General features: G+C 66.2%; 1 protein-coding gene across 2 annotated transcripts in view; it reads right to left on the bottom strand.

Annotated features, from left to right (window-relative positions):
- Positions 1-234: 234 nt before the first annotated feature.
- Positions 235-20,002, bottom strand: part of LOC106890761 (laminin subunit beta-2-like) — a 20,560-nt gene continuing 792 nt past the window's right edge. Inside the window, exons 1-35 of one of the 2 annotated variants that reach the window (XM_014946762.1) lie at positions 17,951-18,075; positions 16,686-16,735; positions 15,930-16,105; positions 15,711-15,834; positions 15,518-15,591; positions 15,177-15,365; positions 15,031-15,094; positions 14,749-14,954; positions 14,526-14,646; positions 13,946-14,134; positions 13,671-13,850; positions 12,955-13,067; positions 12,717-12,796; positions 9,946-10,102; positions 9,635-9,787; positions 9,358-9,516; positions 9,154-9,275; positions 8,721-8,841; positions 7,878-8,070; positions 7,241-7,384; positions 6,589-6,820; positions 5,755-5,918; positions 5,440-5,664; positions 4,783-4,997; positions 4,603-4,699; positions 3,661-4,039; positions 3,389-3,573; positions 3,085-3,314; positions 2,728-2,931; positions 2,028-2,172; positions 1,735-1,942; positions 1,503-1,644; positions 934-1,110; positions 686-842; positions 235-489 (exon numbers count right to left, since the gene is read on the bottom strand). In XM_014946762.1, coding sequence (XP_014802248.1) covers positions 356-489; positions 686-842; positions 934-1,110; positions 1,503-1,644; positions 1,735-1,942; positions 2,028-2,172; positions 2,728-2,931; positions 3,085-3,314; positions 3,389-3,573; positions 3,661-4,039; positions 4,603-4,699; positions 4,783-4,997; positions 5,440-5,664; positions 5,755-5,918; positions 6,589-6,820; positions 7,241-7,384; positions 7,878-8,070; positions 8,721-8,841; positions 9,154-9,275; positions 9,358-9,516; positions 9,635-9,787; positions 9,946-10,102; positions 12,717-12,796; positions 12,955-13,067; positions 13,671-13,850; positions 13,946-14,134; positions 14,526-14,646; positions 14,749-14,954; positions 15,031-15,094; positions 15,177-15,365; positions 15,518-15,591; positions 15,711-15,834; positions 15,930-16,105; positions 16,686-16,716 — 5,490 coding nt within the window. In that variant the 5' untranslated portion in view covers positions 16,717-16,735; positions 17,951-18,075 and the 3' untranslated portion in view covers positions 235-355. Of the gene's footprint in view, positions 490-685; positions 843-933; positions 1,111-1,502; positions 1,645-1,734; positions 1,943-2,027; positions 2,173-2,727; positions 2,932-3,084; positions 3,315-3,388; positions 3,574-3,660; positions 4,040-4,602; positions 4,700-4,782; positions 4,998-5,439; positions 5,665-5,754; positions 5,919-6,588; positions 6,821-7,240; positions 7,385-7,877; positions 8,071-8,720; positions 8,842-9,153; positions 9,276-9,357; positions 9,517-9,634; positions 9,788-9,945; positions 10,103-12,716; positions 12,797-12,954; positions 13,068-13,670; positions 13,851-13,945; positions 14,135-14,525; positions 14,647-14,748; positions 14,955-15,030; positions 15,095-15,176; positions 15,366-15,517; positions 15,592-15,710; positions 15,835-15,929; positions 16,106-16,685; positions 16,736-17,950; positions 18,076-20,002 lie in introns of those variants that run through there. The other variant, XM_014946763.1, reaches the window with a different exon arrangement.

Raw genomic sequence — 20,002 nt, forward strand, 5'->3', positions numbered from 1 at the left:
CCCGCCCCGCCGGTTCCCGTTCCCGTTCCCGTCCCGGTCCCTCCCGTCCCCCCCTCCTTCCCCGTCCCCCCCTCCCCGCTCGGAGCTGGGCGGCGGGCGCAGCGCTCGGGGCTGCGCGGAAAGCGCGGGGCGGATCCCGGCCGGAGCGGGGAAACGGGCGGGAGGCAGGAGGGAGGCAGGAGGGAGGGAGGGAGGGAGCACCGGACACAGGCACCGGACACAGGCAGCCGCCGTTCAGGGCTTTATTTGCAAATACGGCCGCGCTACAGGCGCCCGCAGAGGCGACGGGACCCCCGGGCTGCGGTGAGCTGGGGGGCTGCAGGGCAGGACCAGCCCCCGGCCCCTTCGCCGGTCACTAGCAGGTGGCGTAAGCGTTGGCCCTCTCTCGGATCTCCTCCAGCAGCCCCCAGACCCGCTGCTCCAACGCCTGCAGTCGCATCGCCTTCGCCGCCATCACCCGCTCGTTGGCCCCGAAGTGCTGCTCCAGCTCTGCGGGATGGGGGAATGGGCAGGGTGCAGCCCCCCCTCTCTGTGTCCCCAGCCCCCCACCGTGTCCCCAGCCCCTGTCACCCCTGGGGCACAAAGCCGACGTGCCCAGGGACAAGGGGAGACACGCACAGGGGAGCGGGCACCCAGCGGTGTTGGGATGGTGGGCAATGCCCCACGCCATACTCTCCCCCCTCACCTTCCAGCTTTCTCTTGCTGTTGTTGGCCTTGTCCAGGAGGTCCCGGGCCTCCGCGTTCAGACGCGTCACACGCTGCAGGGCCGCACTGGGCACCCCATCCAGCCTGCTCAGCTGGCCCTTCAGCATCATGTAGCGCTGCGTCACCTGGGCCAGGTCCTGGTGGCACAAGGGCATGGTGAGGATGAGCCCCCCTGGGACCCCGTACCCCTTTGGTGCTGCACGGCAGCCAGGCAGGGCTAGAGGTCACCTGGCTGAGGGTCCCCGAGGCGGCAGTGGCACGCTGCGCCCCGTCCCTGGCTTGCTGGGCCAAACGGCGGGCGTCCTGGCCCTGCTCCTGCAGGGTGGTGACGTGCCGTGCCAGCTCCTGCAGCCGCTGTTGTGCTCGAGACTCCTTCCCCTCCAGCGCCTGCAGCCTGCGCTCCGCCTGGGCAGGCACGGGCATCGGTTGCCGTCAGGCACTGCGACCGCCGCACCCACCGTGCCAGCCCCACCACTTTGGCAGACCCACAGCACCGCCCCACATCATCCACGGCCCCCCCGGCACAACCCCACCACCCTTGGTGTGCCCATGGCATCAGCCTGGCTCTCCACGGCACTAATCCCGTTACTCCCAGTGCACCCATGGCACCAACCCTATTGCTCCAAGTGCCCCATGGCTCTCATCCCGTTGCTCCCAGTGCACCCATGGCATCAAACCCACCACTCCCAGTGCCCCCATGCCACCAAGCCCTTTGCCTCCAGCATGCCCCAAGCACCACCCCGCTCCCCAGCCCTGCTGGCAGCATCAATTCTGCCCCGCAGCCCTGGTTCCCTCACCTCCTTGGCTCTGCTCTCAGCTGCCCGGATGGCATCCTTGGCGCTCTGCAGGGCACTCCCTGCTGCCGTCACCTGCACCCGCGCAGCATCCAGCGCCCGCTGTGTCCCCGCCAGCTCGTCCCTCACACCCTCCGCTCGCTCCCTGCAGCAGCACGGGCAGTTCCAGCCCCTGGCAGCACTGTGGGACAGACCCTCATCCCCTTCCCTCCCCGGCATGTCCCCCGCCACTCACCGGGCATCCTGTCCCTGTGCCAGCAGCCCCCGTGCTGCGGCCAGCCCCTGCGCCGTGCTGTTCAGCACCGCATCCACTCCCTCCAGCTGGCCGATGCTCTCCTGCATCTCCCGCAGCAGCTCCTGGATCCGGCTGGGGCTGCTGGGCAGGGAGATGTTCAGCACCTGCCGGGCCACCAGCTCGATGCTGGCAGGGTCAGCTCCCTCCTCTGTGGGGACAACGGCAGCGGGGTGGGCTCGGGGTGGGCGCGCTGATCCCCTGCCGTGCCCTTGCCCACCCCGTGCCACCCCTACCTGCCAGGAAGGCCTTGATACGTTGGATGAAGTCCCGCAGCTGGGCCGTCGCCTTCTCCGCGCGGCTGCGGGTGGCCTGCGAGCGCCCCAGAGCCTCCTCCGCCCGGCTGCGCGCCCCCCGCGCCAGCTCCTGCACCTCCTGCATCTGGGGGGGTGGGCACCAGGCTGAGTGAGGGGCACGGGGCGGCCCCAGGGAGGGGACACTCGGGGACATGCATGGGGAAAAGATGGGGGCGTGCAAGGGAGCGTGGTGGGGTGTGCAAAGTGGCACGGGGGGCACGCAAGGGGGCATGAGAGGTGTGCAACAGGGTACAAAAGGGTATGGACATAAAGGGGGTGTGCAAGGGGGTGCAGCAGTGGTCCAAGGGGGGACACAAGTGGCACAAGGGGCATCTGCAAAGGGGCATGAGGGTCATACAGGGGGGGACATGCCAAGGGGCATGGAAAGGGCACAAATAGGACATGGAAGGGGACATCCAAGTGGCATGAAAAGGGCACAAGTAGGACGTACAAGGGGACATCGAGGTTGCATGAAAAAGGCATAAGTGGGACATGGAAGGGGACATGAAAGTGACATGGAAAGGGCACAAGCAGAGCATGCAATGGGACATGCAAAGTAGCACAGAAAGGGCCCAAGTGGGTCATGGAAAGGGTCACAAGAGGACCCCCTAAGAGTGCCACACAGAGCCACCACTCCTACCTTCTGTGCCACAACACCCAGCTGACCCAATGCCACCTCCAGCTGCTGTGAGGTGTTACGGGCGCTGCTCAGGGCTCGAGCCGAGACGGGCAGTGCCCCCATGCACCCTGTGCCACCACAACGCCGTGTCCCCATGCTGTCTTGGCACAAGGCTCCTCCACAAGGTGCTTGCTCGCAGCTCTGGTCCCCAGGAGCCCCACAGATCTGCAGTGATGCCAGTGGTGGGGATGGCAGCTCAACACTGCTCAGGGGGGGAGACCCCCATGCCAGGGCGGCCCATGGGTTTTGCCCGTGTGCCGCTTGGCACAGGGATCCCCCTCCGTGTGCCCATTTACCCCACACCGGTCCCACTCTCACCTTCTCATTGATCCTGGTGACACTGAGTCCCATCACCCGTTTCTGCACCTCCCGCAAGGATTTCTGTGCCGCGGCGGCACCACGGCGGAAAGCGTCTCCCCGCAGCCGCAGCACCCGCTCGGCCGCCCGCCGCGTCGCCCGCGCCTCGCTCAGCTCACCGGCCGTGCCGTTGGCCACCGCCTCCGCCCGCCGCGACTCCTCCACCGATGCCAGGAGGCTGCGGTAAGACTCTGCGGGTGCCGGTGTCAGGGCGCACCCGGGACGGTGGGCACCGAAGCCCCCAGTCCTTGCCGGCTGCTCTTACCGCTGAATCCGGCCGCTGCCACCGCGCCGAGGAGGGTTTGGAGGTGGGAGACGGTTCGGTTGAGACCCCCCAGCTCGCGGCTCAGCCCGGCCAGCTGGTCGCCGTGCCTCACGTCTGCCTGCGCCAGCTGATCCAGATGTTGCTCCAGCTCTTGGACCTGCTTCCAGAAGTCGTCCAGCTCCATCCTTTGGTGGGGAAAAAAAAGGGGTCTCAAGCCTTTTTGGGTGACAAAAGGGGGTTTCCCCCAACCCCAGCCCACCGTGTGCACTTGCCTGGTGCCATCCAGCCGCTCAAGCAGCCCATTGAGGAGGGGGCCACTGGGGCTGTCCCCCTTGCCCAGCAGCTGCTCCACACGCCTCAGGTTCTCCTCCAGTGCCCGCAGGCGGCTGGGGCTGAGCATGGGCATGGACCCCCCTTCCTGCAGCGCCTGTGCCTGCTCCCCCAGGCGCAGTAGTGATTCCCGCAGGCTGCCCAGGGCCAGGTCCCAGCGCCCGAAGCAGGGGTGGCAGGGCGAGCAGCGGGGGAAGGCCTCCTGGTAGCCCCGCTGGCAGCGGTCACAGCGCAGCCCCCCGAAGCCAGGTCGGCACCGGCACTGCCCACTGGACTGCTCGCACTGCGGGCTCTCGGCACCCAGCGGCTCACAATCGCAGGCTGCAGAGACAGGTGGTGGCATGTCCTGGCCTCCCCAGGGACCACCACGTCCCCAGAGTGCCACCATGATCCCAGTGGTCCACTGCGCCCCCCTCCATCTCCAGGGTCCCACCATGTACCCAGGGTCTCCTGTGTCCACATAATCCCACCACGTACCCAGGGTCCCCTGAGTCCCCTCGTGTCCCCAGACACCCGCCATGATCCCAGGGTCTTCCATGTCCCCAGCATCCCGCTATGGGTCCAAGGCCTCCCATGCCCAAAAGGTCTCACTGTGTCCCCATGATCTTGCCATGTCCCCAGGATCTCCTGGGACCCCAGAGTCCCCCGTGTCTCCAGTGTTTCCCCAGGGTCCCCATGTTTAGAGTCCCACTGTGTCCCCATGTCCTTTATCTCCCCATTGTCCCACCACATCTCCAGCACTCCCAAAGTCCCTAGAGTCCCACCATGCACCCTCAATCACCCTCTCTTTCCCCAAGACCCCTCATTCCCCGGGGACCCCGTGTCCCCAGACACCCCACCTCCCCAGAGCCTCTGCACACCCCGTCCCTGTGCCATGCCCTCACCTCGGCACTCCCGCTTAGGGTCTCCCCAGTGATACTCCTGGCACTGGGAGCAGACGCGGCCCCCGAAGCCGGGCCGGCACTGGCACTGCCCCGTCACCTGTAGTGAGAATGGTGTGCTCAGCCAGGCAGCTCACCAGGCACTGGGATGGCAGTGCCAGGGTGCTGGGGAGGGGGGCTCACCGCATCACAGGCGGGGTGCAGGGCACGCGTGGGGTGGCAGCCACAGGGCTGGCAGCCCCCTGCCCCCCCCAGGCTCCAGAAGTGGGGTGCGCAGCGGTCGCAGCTCTTGCCCACCACGTTGGGCCGGCAGGCGCAGGCGCCCGTGCCGCGGTCGCAGGAGCAGGCACCGGTGATGCAGTGGGAGGCCAGGGTGCCCCGCGGGTCGCAGCTGCAGCCTGCAGGAGGGTGAACGACCGCATGGGGCTCAGCCTGTACCCCCCACCCAGGCAATGCCCTCCTGGCACCTGGTCTCAGCGCCCCAAATCCCCTGCCTGGCCCTCAACCCATGCACAGCCCCATTCGTTGTGATCCCAACACCCCTGATGCCAATCTCTATCCCCTGCCCAGCCCCGACCCCAGGCATAGCCCCAAAACCCCCAACAGCCCCAAACCCCCCCGTCCCCAACAGTCCCAAACCCCACCTGGCCCTGATGCCACCCAGCCCCAAACCCTCCAACACCCTCAAACCCTGCGTAACCCAACCCCAATCGCCTCATACCCCAGCCCCAGTCTCACCCCCACCCCAAGCCCTTGCATCACCCCAAATCCCCCTGCACATCCCTGAACTCTCGGGTGTTGTGTCTCCAACCCTGGCACAGCCCCCCCTGCCCCACTCACGCCGGCAGCTGCGCTGCAGGGCATTGCCGAAGTAGCCGGGCTGGCAGTGGGCACAGTGGGGTCCGTTGGTGTGGTACAGGCAGCGCAGGCAGTGCCCCGTGTGGGGGTCGCAGGCCCCCGGGTCACTGGTGTCGATGTTGTTGTTGCACTGGCAGGGACGGCACACGCCCCCCTCCATCTCCGGCATCCCGAAGTATCCGGGGGAGCATCGGTCACAGCGGGGTCCTGCGGGGAGGGGGAAGCCATGGGTGCCAGGGCTCCTTGCAGCCCCGGTGCTGGGGCTCCCCACTGCACGGCATCTGCTCTGCCCCTCACCGGCGTATCCGGGCGCGCAGAGGCAGACGATGTGGTGGGTCTTCTCGTCGGCATGGCAGGCACTCCCGTGGTAGAGCCGTGTGCCAGGGTAGCCAGGGCAGGGGCAGGGACGGCACTGCTGCCCCGAGCCCAGCACTGGGTCCCCGTAGTAACCATCCTGGCATCTGCAAGGACAAGGGGTAAGTGCACTGGGGGTCCATCCCATCCTGCCCATCATATCCCATCCCACCATTCCATCTCATCCATGCCATGCCATGCCACGCCACTCTATGCCACACCATTTCATCTCATCTCATCTCATCTCATCTCATCTCATCTCATCTCATCTCATCTCATCTCATCTCATCTCATCTCATCTCATCTCATCTCATCTCATCTCGTCATCTCATCCCATTATCCCATCCAATCTCACCCCATTATATCCCATCATTCCATTCCATTCCATTCCATTCCATTCCATTCCATCCTATCCTATCCTATCCTATCCTATCCTATCCTATCCTATCCTATCCTATCCTATCCTATCCCATCCCATCCCATCCCATCCCACCATTCCTGTCATATCCCGTTCCATCAAATCCCAGCCCACCATCCCATTTCATCCATCCCATCATATCCCACCCCACCCCATCCCACACCATGCCATGCCATGCCATGCCATCCCATCCCACCCCACACCATTCCATCTCATCCATCCCATCATATCCCATCCCACACCATGCCATGCCATGCCATCCCATCCCACACCATCCCATCCCACACCATTCCACGCCATTCCATCCCATGCCATCCCATGCCATGCTGTCCCATCCCCTCCCCTCCAACCAGGCTCACCTCTCACAGTGCCGGCCGGCGGTGTGATCCCTGCAGCGCAGGCAGCTGCCCGTCCGGGGGTCGCAGTCCTCGGCGTGCCCGTTGCACTGGCAGGGCCGGCAGGCGGGGAAGCCCCAGTGGCCGGGCTGGCACTGGTCACACTGCCGGCCCACAGCACCGTGCTGGCATCGGCACTGCCCACTCACCGCATGGCACAGCTGTGACACCGAGCCCGCCGGGGAGCAGGCACAGGCTGTGGAACGGCACATGGGTCAGGCACATGGGAGCAGGGACACAGGGATAGATGGACAGACAGACAGACGGGGGACCAGCACCCAGGGCACGGCCAACCCACAGCCAACACAGTGGACACACAGGTGGGCAGACGGGTGGGTGGATGGACAGATGAGTGAGTGCAAGACAGGGCAGTGCCCAGGCAGGAGCGTGGGACTTGGGTGGATGGATGGATGGATGGAAAGACAGGACAGAGGGGGAACTGGGACCCAAGCTGCAGGACAGCAGAGGTGAGAAGGACACATGCACAGAGAGATGGATAGACAGACAGACAGACAAGTGAACAGGCAGATGGGCAGTGAACGGGGCTCTGACAGCTGGATGGACAGACAGACAGAAGGTACAGGGATGCCCGGCAGGCACAGATCCCACTACTCACGGCTGCAGCCCAGGGGCCCGAAGCCGTAGCTGCCTGGGGCGCAGCGGTCGCAGCGCCGGCCGAGGACGTGGGGCTTGCACTCGCACTGCCCTCCCTGCACCTGGCACTCGCTGCTGCGGGAGCCCTGCGGGTCGCACTGGCAGGCTGCGGGGAAAGGGCCAGCGTGGGGCTGGGGTCTGCCCTGCCCGCACCCTGCCATGGACACAGCCCCATCCTGACCTACTGCACTGGGTACCCCTCCCCATCCTGCCATGGGCACAGCCCCATCCTGACCCACTGCACTGGGTACCCCTCCCCACCGTCATGGGCACAGCCCCATCCTGACCCACTGCACTGGGTACCCCTCCCCACCGTCATGGGCACAGCCCCATCCTGACCCACTGCAATGAGCATGGTCTCATCCTGACCCACTGCGCTGGGTACCCCTCCCCATCCTGCCACGGGCACAGCCCCATCCTGACCCACTGCCCCGGGTGCCCCTACCTGCCCCCACAACAGGCATGGCCCCCTCCTGACCCACTGGCACAGCGCCCCTGCCCACCCTGCCGTGGGCACGGTCCCATCCTGACCCATGGCTCTACCCTCACCCACCGCCCCAGGCACGTCCCCCGACCCCAGCAGGGTGCCCCCCACTCACGCAGCGCCCCGCCGTGCAGCAGGGCCGAGATGCTGCAGACCAGGCGGGTGCAGGCCTGGGCCAGGGGGGCTGGGGGGACCATGCGAAACGCCTCCAGGCACTGGTACCGCGCCAGCTCCTCCCGGTGTGCTGCTGCCATGGCGTCTGCCCCATGGAAGCCGGGCAGCTCCGACACCCGCGGCAGGAGCACCAGCTGCAACAGGCAATGGGAGGGGGAGAGGAGATGAGGCCACTGTGAGACCTGGACCCTGCTCCTGGGCCGGATCCTTCTGCCCCAGGGCAGCCCCAACCCTGCTGGAGGCTCCACTGCCCTGGTACCAGCAACAGCCCCAGCTCCATTGACAGCCCCAACCCCATCAGCAGCCCCAGCCCCACTGATGTTCCCATCCAAATTGCCATCCTCACAGGCATCCTTATCCCCACCCTCTTTGGCATCCCCAAGACCAGCCCCAACTCCATAAACATCCCCAGCCCCACTGATATCTCCATCCTCATCCATGTCCCCATCGCCGTTCCCGTCCCCACCCCATCAATGTCTCCATTCCCCTTCCCTTTCCCATCCCTATTCTCATCCCTATCCCCTTTCCCATACCCATTCCTGTCCCCATCAACATCTCCATCTGCATCCCCATCCAAATCCTGAACCACTTTCCCATCCCTATCTCATCCCCATCCCATTCCCATCTCCATCCCCATCCCATTCCCATCCCCATTCCCATCCTCACCCCATGTGCAGCCCCAGAGGGGGCGTCACTGCCCACCCCAGTCCATAGTCTCCCATCCCTGCCCATCACCCCACCCCTACTGAGCCCCACATGTGGGGTGCAGGAGACTCCTCCTCACCGAGTCAATGAGGATGAAGGCACCAGGGTGGCGCTGGGTGACACCAGCCCGCTGAAGCCTCATGGTCACCTCGTAGGGGGTGCTGGGCTCGAAGCAGAAGGGTCGGGAGAGCAGCACATACCTTTGCAGAGGCAGGCGTCAGGGCACAGGCACAACAGAGCCATAGGGGCAGCCAGGGGACAGCAGCAGCAGCCGGCCACCTTCCTTGTCCCCGTCCCCATCCCTTGTCTGTGTAGCAGGACTGTCCCCGTTTCCACCCCATCCCCATCCCTCAGTTCTGGGAATGTGGCAGGGCTGTCCTTGTCCCTGTTCTGTCCTGATCCCTGTCCCCATCCTGTCCTGGTCCCTGTCCCCGTCCTCACCCCATCCCCACTCCCATCCTCATCCCACCCCCATTCTGCACCATCCCCATCCCGTCCACGTCCCATCCCACCTCTGGCTGTGGGGCAGGCTCTCACGGTACATCTGCTCGGAGGGCAGCAGGTTTCCACAGCGAGGGCTGGTGGGCAGCACCCGGGAGCTGACGCTGACCACGGCCTCCCAGTCCTCGGTCGACTGCGGTGACAGGAGAGCCAGTGTCAGGACCATGCTACGATGTACACACCAGGGCTGTGGCCACAGCCGTGACCACACTCACCTCGGGCTCGTAGCGCAGCAGCAGCTCGTAGTCCATGGGGTAGGGCACGTTGTCCACGTGGAAGGTCAGGCCGGCCCCATCCCGCACCCGGGCGAACCCTGAGCCTGTCCATGTCACCATGCGCCCAGTGCCGTCCCGCACCACCTCCTCCACGTCCGGCTGGGCAGGACACCGACACGGCTTGGCCCCGGGTTCAGCTCTGCCCCCCTGGCTGTCCCTGCCCCACAGCGCCCACACTGTTCTGCCCCATGCCCCATCCCACCCCCCCGAGGCTCACCTTGGGGGGCGGCTGGCGGCTGCGGCGTGAGGGGGCACGGGGCTGGAGGGCACGGGGGGGGCTGCGCTGGTGCCGGAGGCGCCCCTTCCGCCCCCCCAGCTCCCCAGTGTCGTACTCCAGGCAGTCCTGGGGCACCTCTGCCCGGATGGTGCCCTGCGGGGATGGGTGGCCATGCATAGGGACAGCCGCGTGCAGGACAGAGTGACAGCCATGCACAGAGCACGGTGACAGCCATGCACAGAGCACGGTGCATGGTGACAGCCATGCACAAGCCTGGGATGGAGGTGCGGGGACCCCCCCAGGAGACTCACCGGGAGCTGGGGATGGCCATGACCATGGCCGGTGGCCTGCTCGGCCTCGTAGGTGTAGTGGTCGAGGGGGGCACAGAAGAAGCCGGGCTCCACCTGGTCACACTGTCGCCCCATGAGGTGGGGACGGCAGGGACAAGCCCCGTCCTCCATGGAGCACCTGTGGGTGACCAGCCCAACCCTCTGTCCGTCCATCTGCCTAGCTCTGTCTTCACCCATCCGTCCTTCCCTCCCTCTCCACGTCCCTCCCTCCATCCCTGTCTCCATCCTCCCATCTCTGGTGATGGAGATCCCTCCCTCCCCTCACCCACCCTCCCTCCCTCTCTTCATTCGCTCAGTCTCCCCAGCCCTGTCCCCATCCCTCTACCAATGTCCCCATCCCTCCCTCTCCCCATGGTTGACCCCCAGCCCTGTCCCCACTAATGGCCCCTGGTCCCTGTGCCCCATCGGGTGCTTGTGCTTGGCCCCACCGGTTGTTGTAGGCTCCCCCAAAGTCGCAGGCGCAGGGTCGGCAGCCCCCCACGTCGTAGCTCAGGCCCCAGAACTCAGGCTGCAGTGAGAGGGAGGGGGGGATATGAGGGAGGTGTGGGGCCAGCCCGGCCCTAGGGGTTGCCATGGGGCTGGGGAGAGTCAGAGCATGGAGCAGGTTGTGGGGCAGGTTGTGGGGCAGGTTGTGGGGCAGGTTGTGGGGCAGGCTGGGGCACTCACCACGCACTCGCTGCAGGAGCGCCCGGCCACGAAGCGTTTGCAGTAGCAGTCCCCGCTGATGGGGTCGCACGGGGAGCTGCCCGCCACTGTCCCCCGTGGGTCACACCTGCAGGCTGCCCCACACACACACACGCATCCCAACATGAGGGGCTGCCATGTGGCACTGCAACCCACAGGCTTCATGGCTCTTCCTTCCCATCTTGTGTCATTCCATCCCTCACCCCTCCATACCCATCCCTCCACCTCCATCCCTCCATCCCACATCCTTCCATCCTCATCCCTCCACCTCCATCCCTCCATCCCACATCCTTCCATCCTCATCCCTCCACCTCCATCCCTCCATCCCACATCCTTCCATCCTCATCCCTCCATCTCCATCCCTCCATCCCACATCCTTCCATCCTCATCCCTCCATCTCCATCCCTCCATCCCACATCCTTCCATCCTCATCCCTCCGTCCCAATCCCTCCATCTCCATCCCTCCATCCCACATCCTTCCATCCCACATCCCTCCATCCTCATCCCTCCATCCCAATCCCTCCATCCCACATCTCTTCATCCTCATCCCTCCATCCCATATCCCTCTATCTCCATCCCTCCATCCCCACCCTTCCACCATCTCCATCCCTCCATCCCTCCATCCTCCCGTGCTCATCTATGGGTCCCGGCTCACGCTGGCAGCCCAGTGGGTCGCCATGGCTGAGGCCGTAGGCGCCATGCCGGCAGCGGTCACAGCGGGGACCAGCCACGTTCTCCTTGCAGCGGCACTGCCCCGCAATCATGCCAAGTGCCACATCCGTGTGCCCATCGCAGGCGCCTCCGTCCAACGAACCCGCCGGGTCACAGTCACACGCTGTCGAGAGAGAGACCGTGGGGAGCTGGGGCTGCTGGCCACCAGGAGCCATGGGGCCAGGACGAGCCCCTGGGCTGGCGTCCCGTGGCACTCACGGGCACAGGCAGTGGGGGAGCGGATGTCGGAGCGAGGATGCCGGTAGTAGAAGGGCTTGCAGAGGTGGCAGCGGCGCCCCATGGTGTTGTGCTGGCAGCCGTCACACACGGCCCCGCTGGTGTTCCCCGTGGCCAGGAAGACGGCCATGTCGAAGTGGCACCGCTGCGAGTGCTCATTGCAGTCACAGCCTGCAGGGATGGCATGGCAGCACGGCATGTGGCACCCCAACTCCCCCCCTGGCAGCACCCCCACTGCCAAACCTGGGGATGCAGCCCCTCGATCTCAAGCCCCAGCTTGCAGAACCCCCACCCACTCCCCACCAGGGTGCTCCCTAACCCCAGCCCCCACCCCAAATCACAGCCTGAAGCACCCCAACCCCCCCAAACCCCAGCCCCACATGCTGCACTCCAACCCTGAAGCTTGGCATGTGGGATGCTCAACCCCCAGACCCAAGCGACAGCCCCAGGGATGCTGAACCCCACACACACAACATGCAGGACCCCCGTTCCCCCAGCCCAACACGTGGGACCCCAAGCCACCGGGCACAGCGTGCTGCCGGTGCCGGTGCGGGGCACTCACGGCGGCAGGCGTTGGTGCTGGAGCCCTCGGCCGGGCGCCAGGGCAGGTCGTGGTAGAAGTCCTCGCAGCGCTCGCAGTTCAGCCCCTGCGTGTGGTGCTCGCAGACGCAGCGCCCGTGGACCTGGAGGGGGAGCACCCGGTTCAGAGTGACCACCCATGATGGTCCCATCAGTGATGGGCCCCATGAGGTGGGGACGGCAGGGACAAGCCCCGTCCTCCATGGAGCACCTGTGGGTGACCAGCCCAACCCTCTGTCCGTCCATCTGCCTAGCTCTGTCTTCACCCATCCGTCCTTCCCTCCCTCTCCACGTCCCTCCCTCCATCCCTGTCTCCATCCTCCCATCTCTGGTGATGGAGATCCCTCCCTCCCCTCACCCACCCTCCCTCCCTCTCTTCATTCGCTCAGTCTCCCCAGCCCTGTCCCCATCCCTCTACCAATGTCCCCATCCCTCCCTCTCCCCATGGTTGACCCCCAGCCCTGTCCCCACTAATGGCCCCTGGTCCCTGTGCCCCATCGGGTGCTTGTGCTTGGCCCCACCGGTTGTTGTAGGCTCCCCCAAAGTCGCAGGCGCAGGGTCGGCAGCCCCCCACGTCGTAGCTCAGGCCCCAGAACTCAGGCTGCAGTGAGAGGGAGGGGGGGATATGAGGGAGGTGTGGGGCCAGCCCGGCCCTAGGGGTTGCCATGGGGCTGGGGAGAGTCAGAGCATGGAGCAGGTTGTGGGGCAGGTTGTGGGGCAGGTTGTGGGGCAGGTTGTGGGGCAGGCTGGGGCACTCACCACGCACTCGCTGCAGGAGCGCCCGGCCACGAAGCGTTTGCAGTAGCAGTCCCCGCTGATGGGGTCGCACGGGGAGCTGCCCGCCACTGTCCCCCGTGGGTCACACCTGCAGGCTGCCCCCCACACACACACGCATCCCAACATGAGGGGCTGCCATGTGGCACTGCAACCCACAGGCTTCATGGCTCTTCCTTCCCATCTTGTGTCATTCCATCCCTCACCCCTCCATACCCATCCCTCCACCTCCATCCCTCCATCCCACATCCTTCCATCCTCATCCCTCCACCTCCATCCCTCCATCCCACATCCTTCCATCCTCATCCCTCCACCTCCATCCCTCCATCCCACATCCTTCCATCCTCATCCCTCCATCTCCATCCCTCCATCCCACATCCTTCCATCCTCATCCCTCCATCTCCATCCCTCCATCCCACATCCTTCCATCCTCATCCCTCCATCTCCATCCCTCCATCCCACATCCTTCCATCCTCATCCCTCCGTCCCAATCCCTCCATCTCCATCCCTCCATCCCACATCCTTCCATCCCACATCCCTCCATCCTCATCCCTCCATCCCAATCCCTCCATCCCACATCTCTTCATCCTCATCCCTCCATCCCATATCCCTCTATCTCCATCCCTCCATCCCCACCCTTCCACCATCTCCATCCCTCCATCCCTCCATCCTCCCGTGCTCATCTATGGGTCCCGGCTCACGCTGGCAGCCCAGTGGGTCGCCATGGCTGAGGCCGTAGGCGCCATGCCGGCAGCGGTCACAGCGGGGACCAGCCACGTTCTCCTTGCAGCGGCACTGCCCCGCAATCATGCCAAGTGCCACATCCGTGTGCCCATCGCAGGCGCCTCCGTCCAACGAACCCGCCGGGTCACAGTCACACGCTGTCGAGAGAGAGACCGTGGGGAGCTGGGGCTGCTGGCCACCAGGAGCCATGGGGCCAGGACGAGCCCCTGGGCTGGCGTCCCGTGGCACTCACGGGCACAGGCAGTGGGGGAGCGGATGTCGGAGCGAGGATGCCGGTAGTAGAAGGGCTTGCAGAGGTGGCAGCGGCGCCCCATGGTGTTGTGCTGGCAGCCGTCACACACGGCCCCGCTGGTGTTCCCCGTGGCCAGGAAGACGGCCATGTCGAAGTGGCACCGCTGCGAGTGCTCATTGCAGTCACAGCCTGCAGGGATGGCATGGCAGCACGGCATGTGGCACCCCAACTCCCCCCCTGGCAGCACCCCCACTGCCAAACCTGGGGATGCAGCCCCTCGATCTCAAGCCCCAGCTTGCAGAACCCCCACCCACTCCCCACCAGGGTGCTCCCTAACCCCAGCCCCCACCCCAAATCACAGCCTGAAGCACCCCAACCCCCCCAAACCCCAGCCCCACATGCTGCACTCCAACCCTGAAGCTTGGCATGTGGGATGCTCAACCCCCAGACCCAAGCGACAGCCCCAGGGATGCTGAACCCCACACACACAACATGCAGGACCCCCGTTCCCCCAGCCCAACACGTGGGACCCCAAGCCACTGGGCACAGCGCGCTGCCGGTGCCGGTGCGGGGCACTCACGGCGGCAGGCGTTGGTGCTGGAGCCCTCGGCCGGGCGCCAGGGCAGGTCGTGGTAGAAGTCCTCGCAGCGCTCGCAGTTCAGCCCCTGCGTGTGGTGCTCGCAGACGCAGCGCCCGTGGACCTGGAGGGGGAGCACCCGGTTCAGAGTGACCACCCATGATGGTCCCATCAGTGATGGGTCCCACCAGGCACCATGCCGTGCTGGCGGTTGCGTGCACCTCACCATGCCAGGGACGGAGGATGCAGGGGCACCGGGTGCCGGGGCGCAGTGGGCGGCGTGGCCGTGGCAGAAGCAGCTCCCACGCAGCACCAGCTCATCCACGGCGTAGTAGTACTTGTGCAGCACCTCCCGCCGCGTGTCCAGCAGGTTGTCCCCCAGCGTGTGCAGCTTGGTGAGGTTCACCCGCAGGTTGGTGACACGCAGCAGGTCTGGGGGAGGGTGGCACCATCAGCACCTGCCCCATCGCCCACCAGCACTGCAGCCCTGGCACCCCCCGCCACGCACCCTGGATGTCTGGGCTGTAGGGATCCGCCACAGGGATGGAGGGGTCCAGCACCTTGAAGATGACCTGGAGGGAGGAAGGGGTGGGTGAGCCCAGATGCCCTGGACAACCCCCCAGCCCCACTCTGTGCAGCCCCAGCCCCACGCACCTCCCCATGGCTGGAAGGCTCGATCTCGGAGTAGCGCTGGTCACAAAGAACCTCGTCCACCAGCCCTGAGGGCTGGGTGGGGACACCAGGGAAGAGCTTGGAGCAGTTGTAGGCGAAGTAGCGGTAGACCTTCCAGCTGTGCCCAAAGTCAGCTGAGCGCTCCACCAGCATCGCTGCGGGGCGGAAGGTCTGCAGGACACCCAGATGGAATGGGGAGCTGATTCAACAGCCCCTACAAGTCTGTCCCGTCCCATCCCATCCCATCCCATCCCATCCCATCCCATCCCATCCCATCCCATCCCATCCCACACCATCCCAGACACCCATGTGCTGGGACCAACCTTAAACTTCATGATGAGGTGGGTGAAGTGGAACTCACCCTCCAGGTCCAGGCGGATGCTGACATGCTCCACACCTGGGGGGGACAGAGAGTTGATGGCCAAGGCTGGGGAAGACCCCCCCTCCAGGTCCCATGGCCACACAGCCCCAAGGCAGACACACACGGGGGCAGCCCCGCTGCTGCCCCGGTCTCACCGTTCTCCGACTGCCACCATGTCCGCTGGCCGTGGGGGCTGCTCAGGTAGATGACATTCTCGATGCGGTGGCTCTCAGGCAGGGACAGGTCCCGCGAGTCACAGGTGAAGCATTTCTCCGAGTCCTGTGCCGGGGAGCGGCACCGTCAGGGACGGGCGGCTGGAGGCTGCACCGGTGCCCGGCTGTGCCAGGGCCGTGCCAGGAGCCGGGTGGGCTCACCTGAAGGTGGCTGACGATGCAGTACTCCTGGGGCCCGTCCATCCCACAGGTGGAGGTGGCACTGAGGCGGGGGGCTCGCCCCACCAGCAGGTTCCCGGTGGCCGGGTAGCAGCTGCCACGGGCGCAGCCATGGCTCGGGTCAGGCTCCTGCCAACACCCCACCGCTGGCACCCCCGCTGCAGAGAGCACAATGGCATGGGCTGGGGCTGTGCCAAGGTCCCTGGGCATCCCCTGCCCCCCCCATGCACCCCAGACGCCTGCCTGGCACCCACTCCACCCCCAGCCATCCCATCCCGTCCCATCCCTGCGTCCCAACCCACTGATGCAGCAAGAAGCTCCATGACCCGGAAAGGTGCTGGCAGCGGCGCCGGGACCTCGTGATTGGGGGGCAGGGAGAGGCAGCGGGGGGAGTGGGGGGCTGGTGGCCGTGGGGACGGAGGGGCCAGGCAGGGGGGTGGCTGCCAGTGCTCCTGGGGGGGTGGGCAGCTCCCGGGGCGCTGAGTGGTGCCGGGGGGAGCCAGGAGCCGGGTCAGGCGCTCGCTAATCCTGCCGGGGCTCAGCACAGCCCGCGTTCTCCGCTGGGATTTGCGGCGGTCAGGCCCTGGCTGCTGCTGGCCAGGGAGCATCACCATCGCCACCACCTCTGCCGCCTGGCACCCTCTGCCCAGGCTGGGGTCCCAGGGCCACCGCAGCCCCCAGCACCATGGGGACATGGTGCCCAGCAAAGTGCGGTGCTCCACTGAGTCCAGTGCTTACCCAGGAGGAGAGCGAGTGCCAGGAGGTCCATGGGCAGCCACGGGCTCTGCCTGGGGGAACACAGAGATGGCATGGTGGCAGGGCAGGGGGTATGGCACAGGGTGGCCAGGGCCTAGCCTCACCCAGCTCTGGCATGGTGGTGCACCCCAGGGACAGCACTGGGAAGCGGGATCAGGTGGGGCAGTTGGGTCCCAAAGTCCCCAGGGTGGCACCCAGTGCCCACCCCCATGGCCATGCTGCTGGGGGGCTGCAGCACGTGGACACGGGTGCACAGCCATGCCCTCCACCCCCAGACCCCATCCCCGTGCCCCATCCTGCCCTGCTCGGGGTGGATCCGTCCCACCAGTGTCACTGGTGTCCCCTGGGGGGCCGCAGCACCGGGCCAGGGACAGCCAGGGAGGGGAGCCAGGAACACCGGAGCTGGGCAAGGTCGGTCCCTGCCCACTGGCCGGGGTCCTGCTGTTAAATTTAGGCTGGAGCTGCCTTTTGTGCTTCCTTCTCTCCCGGTACCGCCCGCTCCCAGCCTCGCAGGCGCTGGATCAAAGCCTGGCCCTGGCGCTGCCCAAACACATCTTCCCCGTCCCCTCACGGGAGCCAGCCAGGGGCAGGGGGGGCTTGGGGCAGCGGGGGGAGCCGCCTCTCTGCCCCGCCATCGTCCCCGCTCGAAGCCATGCCCAAGGCGGTGGAGGAGGTGGCGCAGGGCTGTGTGCCGGTGTCGGGGTCCCCCAAACCCCGCGAGCCCCCGGTACCTGGTGTCCTGCGACGGGCGTCTGGTGGGGCTGAGACCCCGGGGGGGTTGAGGGCGAGCTGGCGTCGGCAGCCCGGGCACGCCCCGGCCCCCGGGCAGCACGGCGGGACCCACCAGTGAACAAAAGGGCGGCACAGCGGGACGGGCACCCGACGCCGGGCATGGCTGTGCGGGGGGCAACAGCACCCATGGCAGAGATGCTGGCACGGCACAGCCACGGGGAGCCCGTCTGGGCACAGCCACAGAGCTGCCGGCTGGGCACATTCCTCCCGAGGGACCCAGCCCTCCCCGCCACCACGGCTCCCCGGGCAAAGTCCAGCAGGCACCAACCCCGGGACACGCAATGTGGGTGGGTGGGGGACCCAGCCCGGCCCTGCCAAGGGACCCTGCCGCCCCTTCCTTGTGTGCTGCCTGACGGTGCCCGGCCTGTGCCCCAGGGCTGTGCCTTGTGCCAACGGCTGTGCCGTGCCCAGGGCCGTGTCGTCCCAGGGCTCCCTGCCGGCATGCCGGCTCCTACCTGTGCCCGTGGTGGGGCCCGGCGTGCCAGGCAGGTGGTGGCGGTGGCCCGGGTGGGCTGCGAAGTCGGCCAGGTCGGCCCCGCTTGGCTCGGGCTTGACTCTGTTCCTGGAGGAGGGCGGCCGGCGCCTGTCTCCTCCTCCGGCAGCCGTGCCAGGCGAGGGGAGGGACCTGCCCGCACCGAGACTTAGCCAAGGTGAGGCAGAGGCCAGGTACAAGCTGGCGGTGGCCTGCTTGTGGCACAGCAGTGCCCTGTGCCCAGACTGGTGGGGAGCTGGCACGTGCGGCACGTGGGGCTGCCGAGACAGGCAGCCCGGTCGGGACTCGCCCTGCACTGCGTGGGCTCGTCTGTGCCTATTAGGGGCACGTCTCCAGCAGCGGTACTGGGAGCCCCAGGGTGGCATGGCAACCAGCCATGCTCCCCGGCAACCGTACCAGATGGATCCTGCTCCCCTTCCGCCCTGCCACCCTGGGCACCACCGTGCCCTGAGCCAGGGCCCCACTCACCCTGTGCTGGTCAGTGCTGCCTGGGATCCTCTGGACCGACCTCGCTGTCACGCAGGGATGGTGGCTTTTATTAGCTGAGGCCGAAGGAAGGAAGAGGAACCGTGTGCTCCCCACACCAAGGCTGAGCTCTGGCCGCCCGCCGGCCAGCAAGGTCACAGGACCCACCCGGGCCATGTAGGTGCCAAAACTCGTGGCCACAGGGACACCCCCCCACAGTGCAGGCTGGTCCCGTGTGTCTCGGTGGAGCGAGGGATGCTGTAGGCAGAGCCCTGCCCGCTCCCCATGGCCGAGCTCTCAGCAGGCACTGGGAAACCTGGAGGAAGGGCAAGGCTGTGCCCAGCAAGGCTCTGGCAGCACAGGGTGGTGGTGGCCTGGCACCACCAGCTCCTGGGCTAGGAGATCTGGCAGGAGATGAGCTGATAAAGAGCCATTAGCACTGGCCAGTGTGTCCGTGTCGCAGGGATCTTGCCAAGCAAAGCTTATCTGCTCTGAGGAGATCCAAAGCGGTCTGATAAAGGTGACTGTAACAGGATCTCAGGCCTCGAAAAGCAAGGCAGAAGCGGGAAGGAGGGATTCTCAATGGGATCTGAGGGACAAGCGAGGTGTCCCAGCCCAAGCCCAGGCACATCCTGGCTCCCCTGAAGGTTGCTCTGACCTCCCACCCCCACTGCAATCCCCACAGCCTCCCCACAGCCAAACGCATGGGGGTGGATTGTGTCTGCCCGGGGAGGTGACACGGCCAGGCACGGCTCTGCTGGCCAGAGACCCACCAACAGCTCTGCCACAGCCCTGTCACCAGCTGAGCATCCCCTGCTCCCGGGGCACCCTCGGCCTCGGCTCCACCAGCGATTTCACTGACACCAGCAAACCAGCCAGCTCGGAGGGGCAGCAGTGGGAACCGGCAGCGCTGGCTGCACCAGAGCACACAGAGGAGGGGCCCCCCCAAACCTCAGCAGAGCCCCCGAGCTCCTGGGGCAGGCTCTCACGCCTGGCCAGCCCCGCTTGGACCCACTTCAGTGGGCTCAGCGGGCGGCCAACGCTTCCCTGAACATCCTCAGCCAGCGGGAGAACCGCTTAACCCTTCCCGAGGAACGAGCTCCGGCACCGGAGCCGCTGTCTGAGGGGGGTCACGGTCCCACCGCCGTTAGTGCCGGGTCAGCGCACCCACGGCCCCGCGGCACAAACCGGATCCGATCGCTCACGGGCAAACAATGGCATCTGTGTTGGGTTAGCCGGCCACGGGGTCCCTGTGCAGACGGGGCAGATCCAGTGGGAAGGCGATGGGCAGGCAGGAGCTGGCACAGCGCCCACCGGCGAAGCGGCACGTTTCTAGGAACTAACCTGGAATGTGGATTTATGCCATTTCCCACCAGTTCTGCACCAGCAGCACTCGTCTGGAGCATTTTCCCATCCTTAATAGGGCCCAGGTAATCCCATCCTTGGGGGAACTGGGGAGAAGAGGTGGTGGTGGTGGTTCCAGCTGAGCGTGCCCCAGGCAGCGGCCTGGCACACAGGAGACAATATTCCATGGAGCTCACGCGGGGCC

Source organism: Calidris pugnax, unplaced genomic scaffold (genome assembly GCF_001431845.1).
Source record: "Calidris pugnax isolate Ruff unplaced genomic scaffold, ASM143184v1 scaffold81, whole genome shotgun sequence".
NCBI classification, from domain to species: domain Eukaryota; kingdom Metazoa; phylum Chordata; class Aves; order Charadriiformes; family Scolopacidae; genus Calidris; species Calidris pugnax.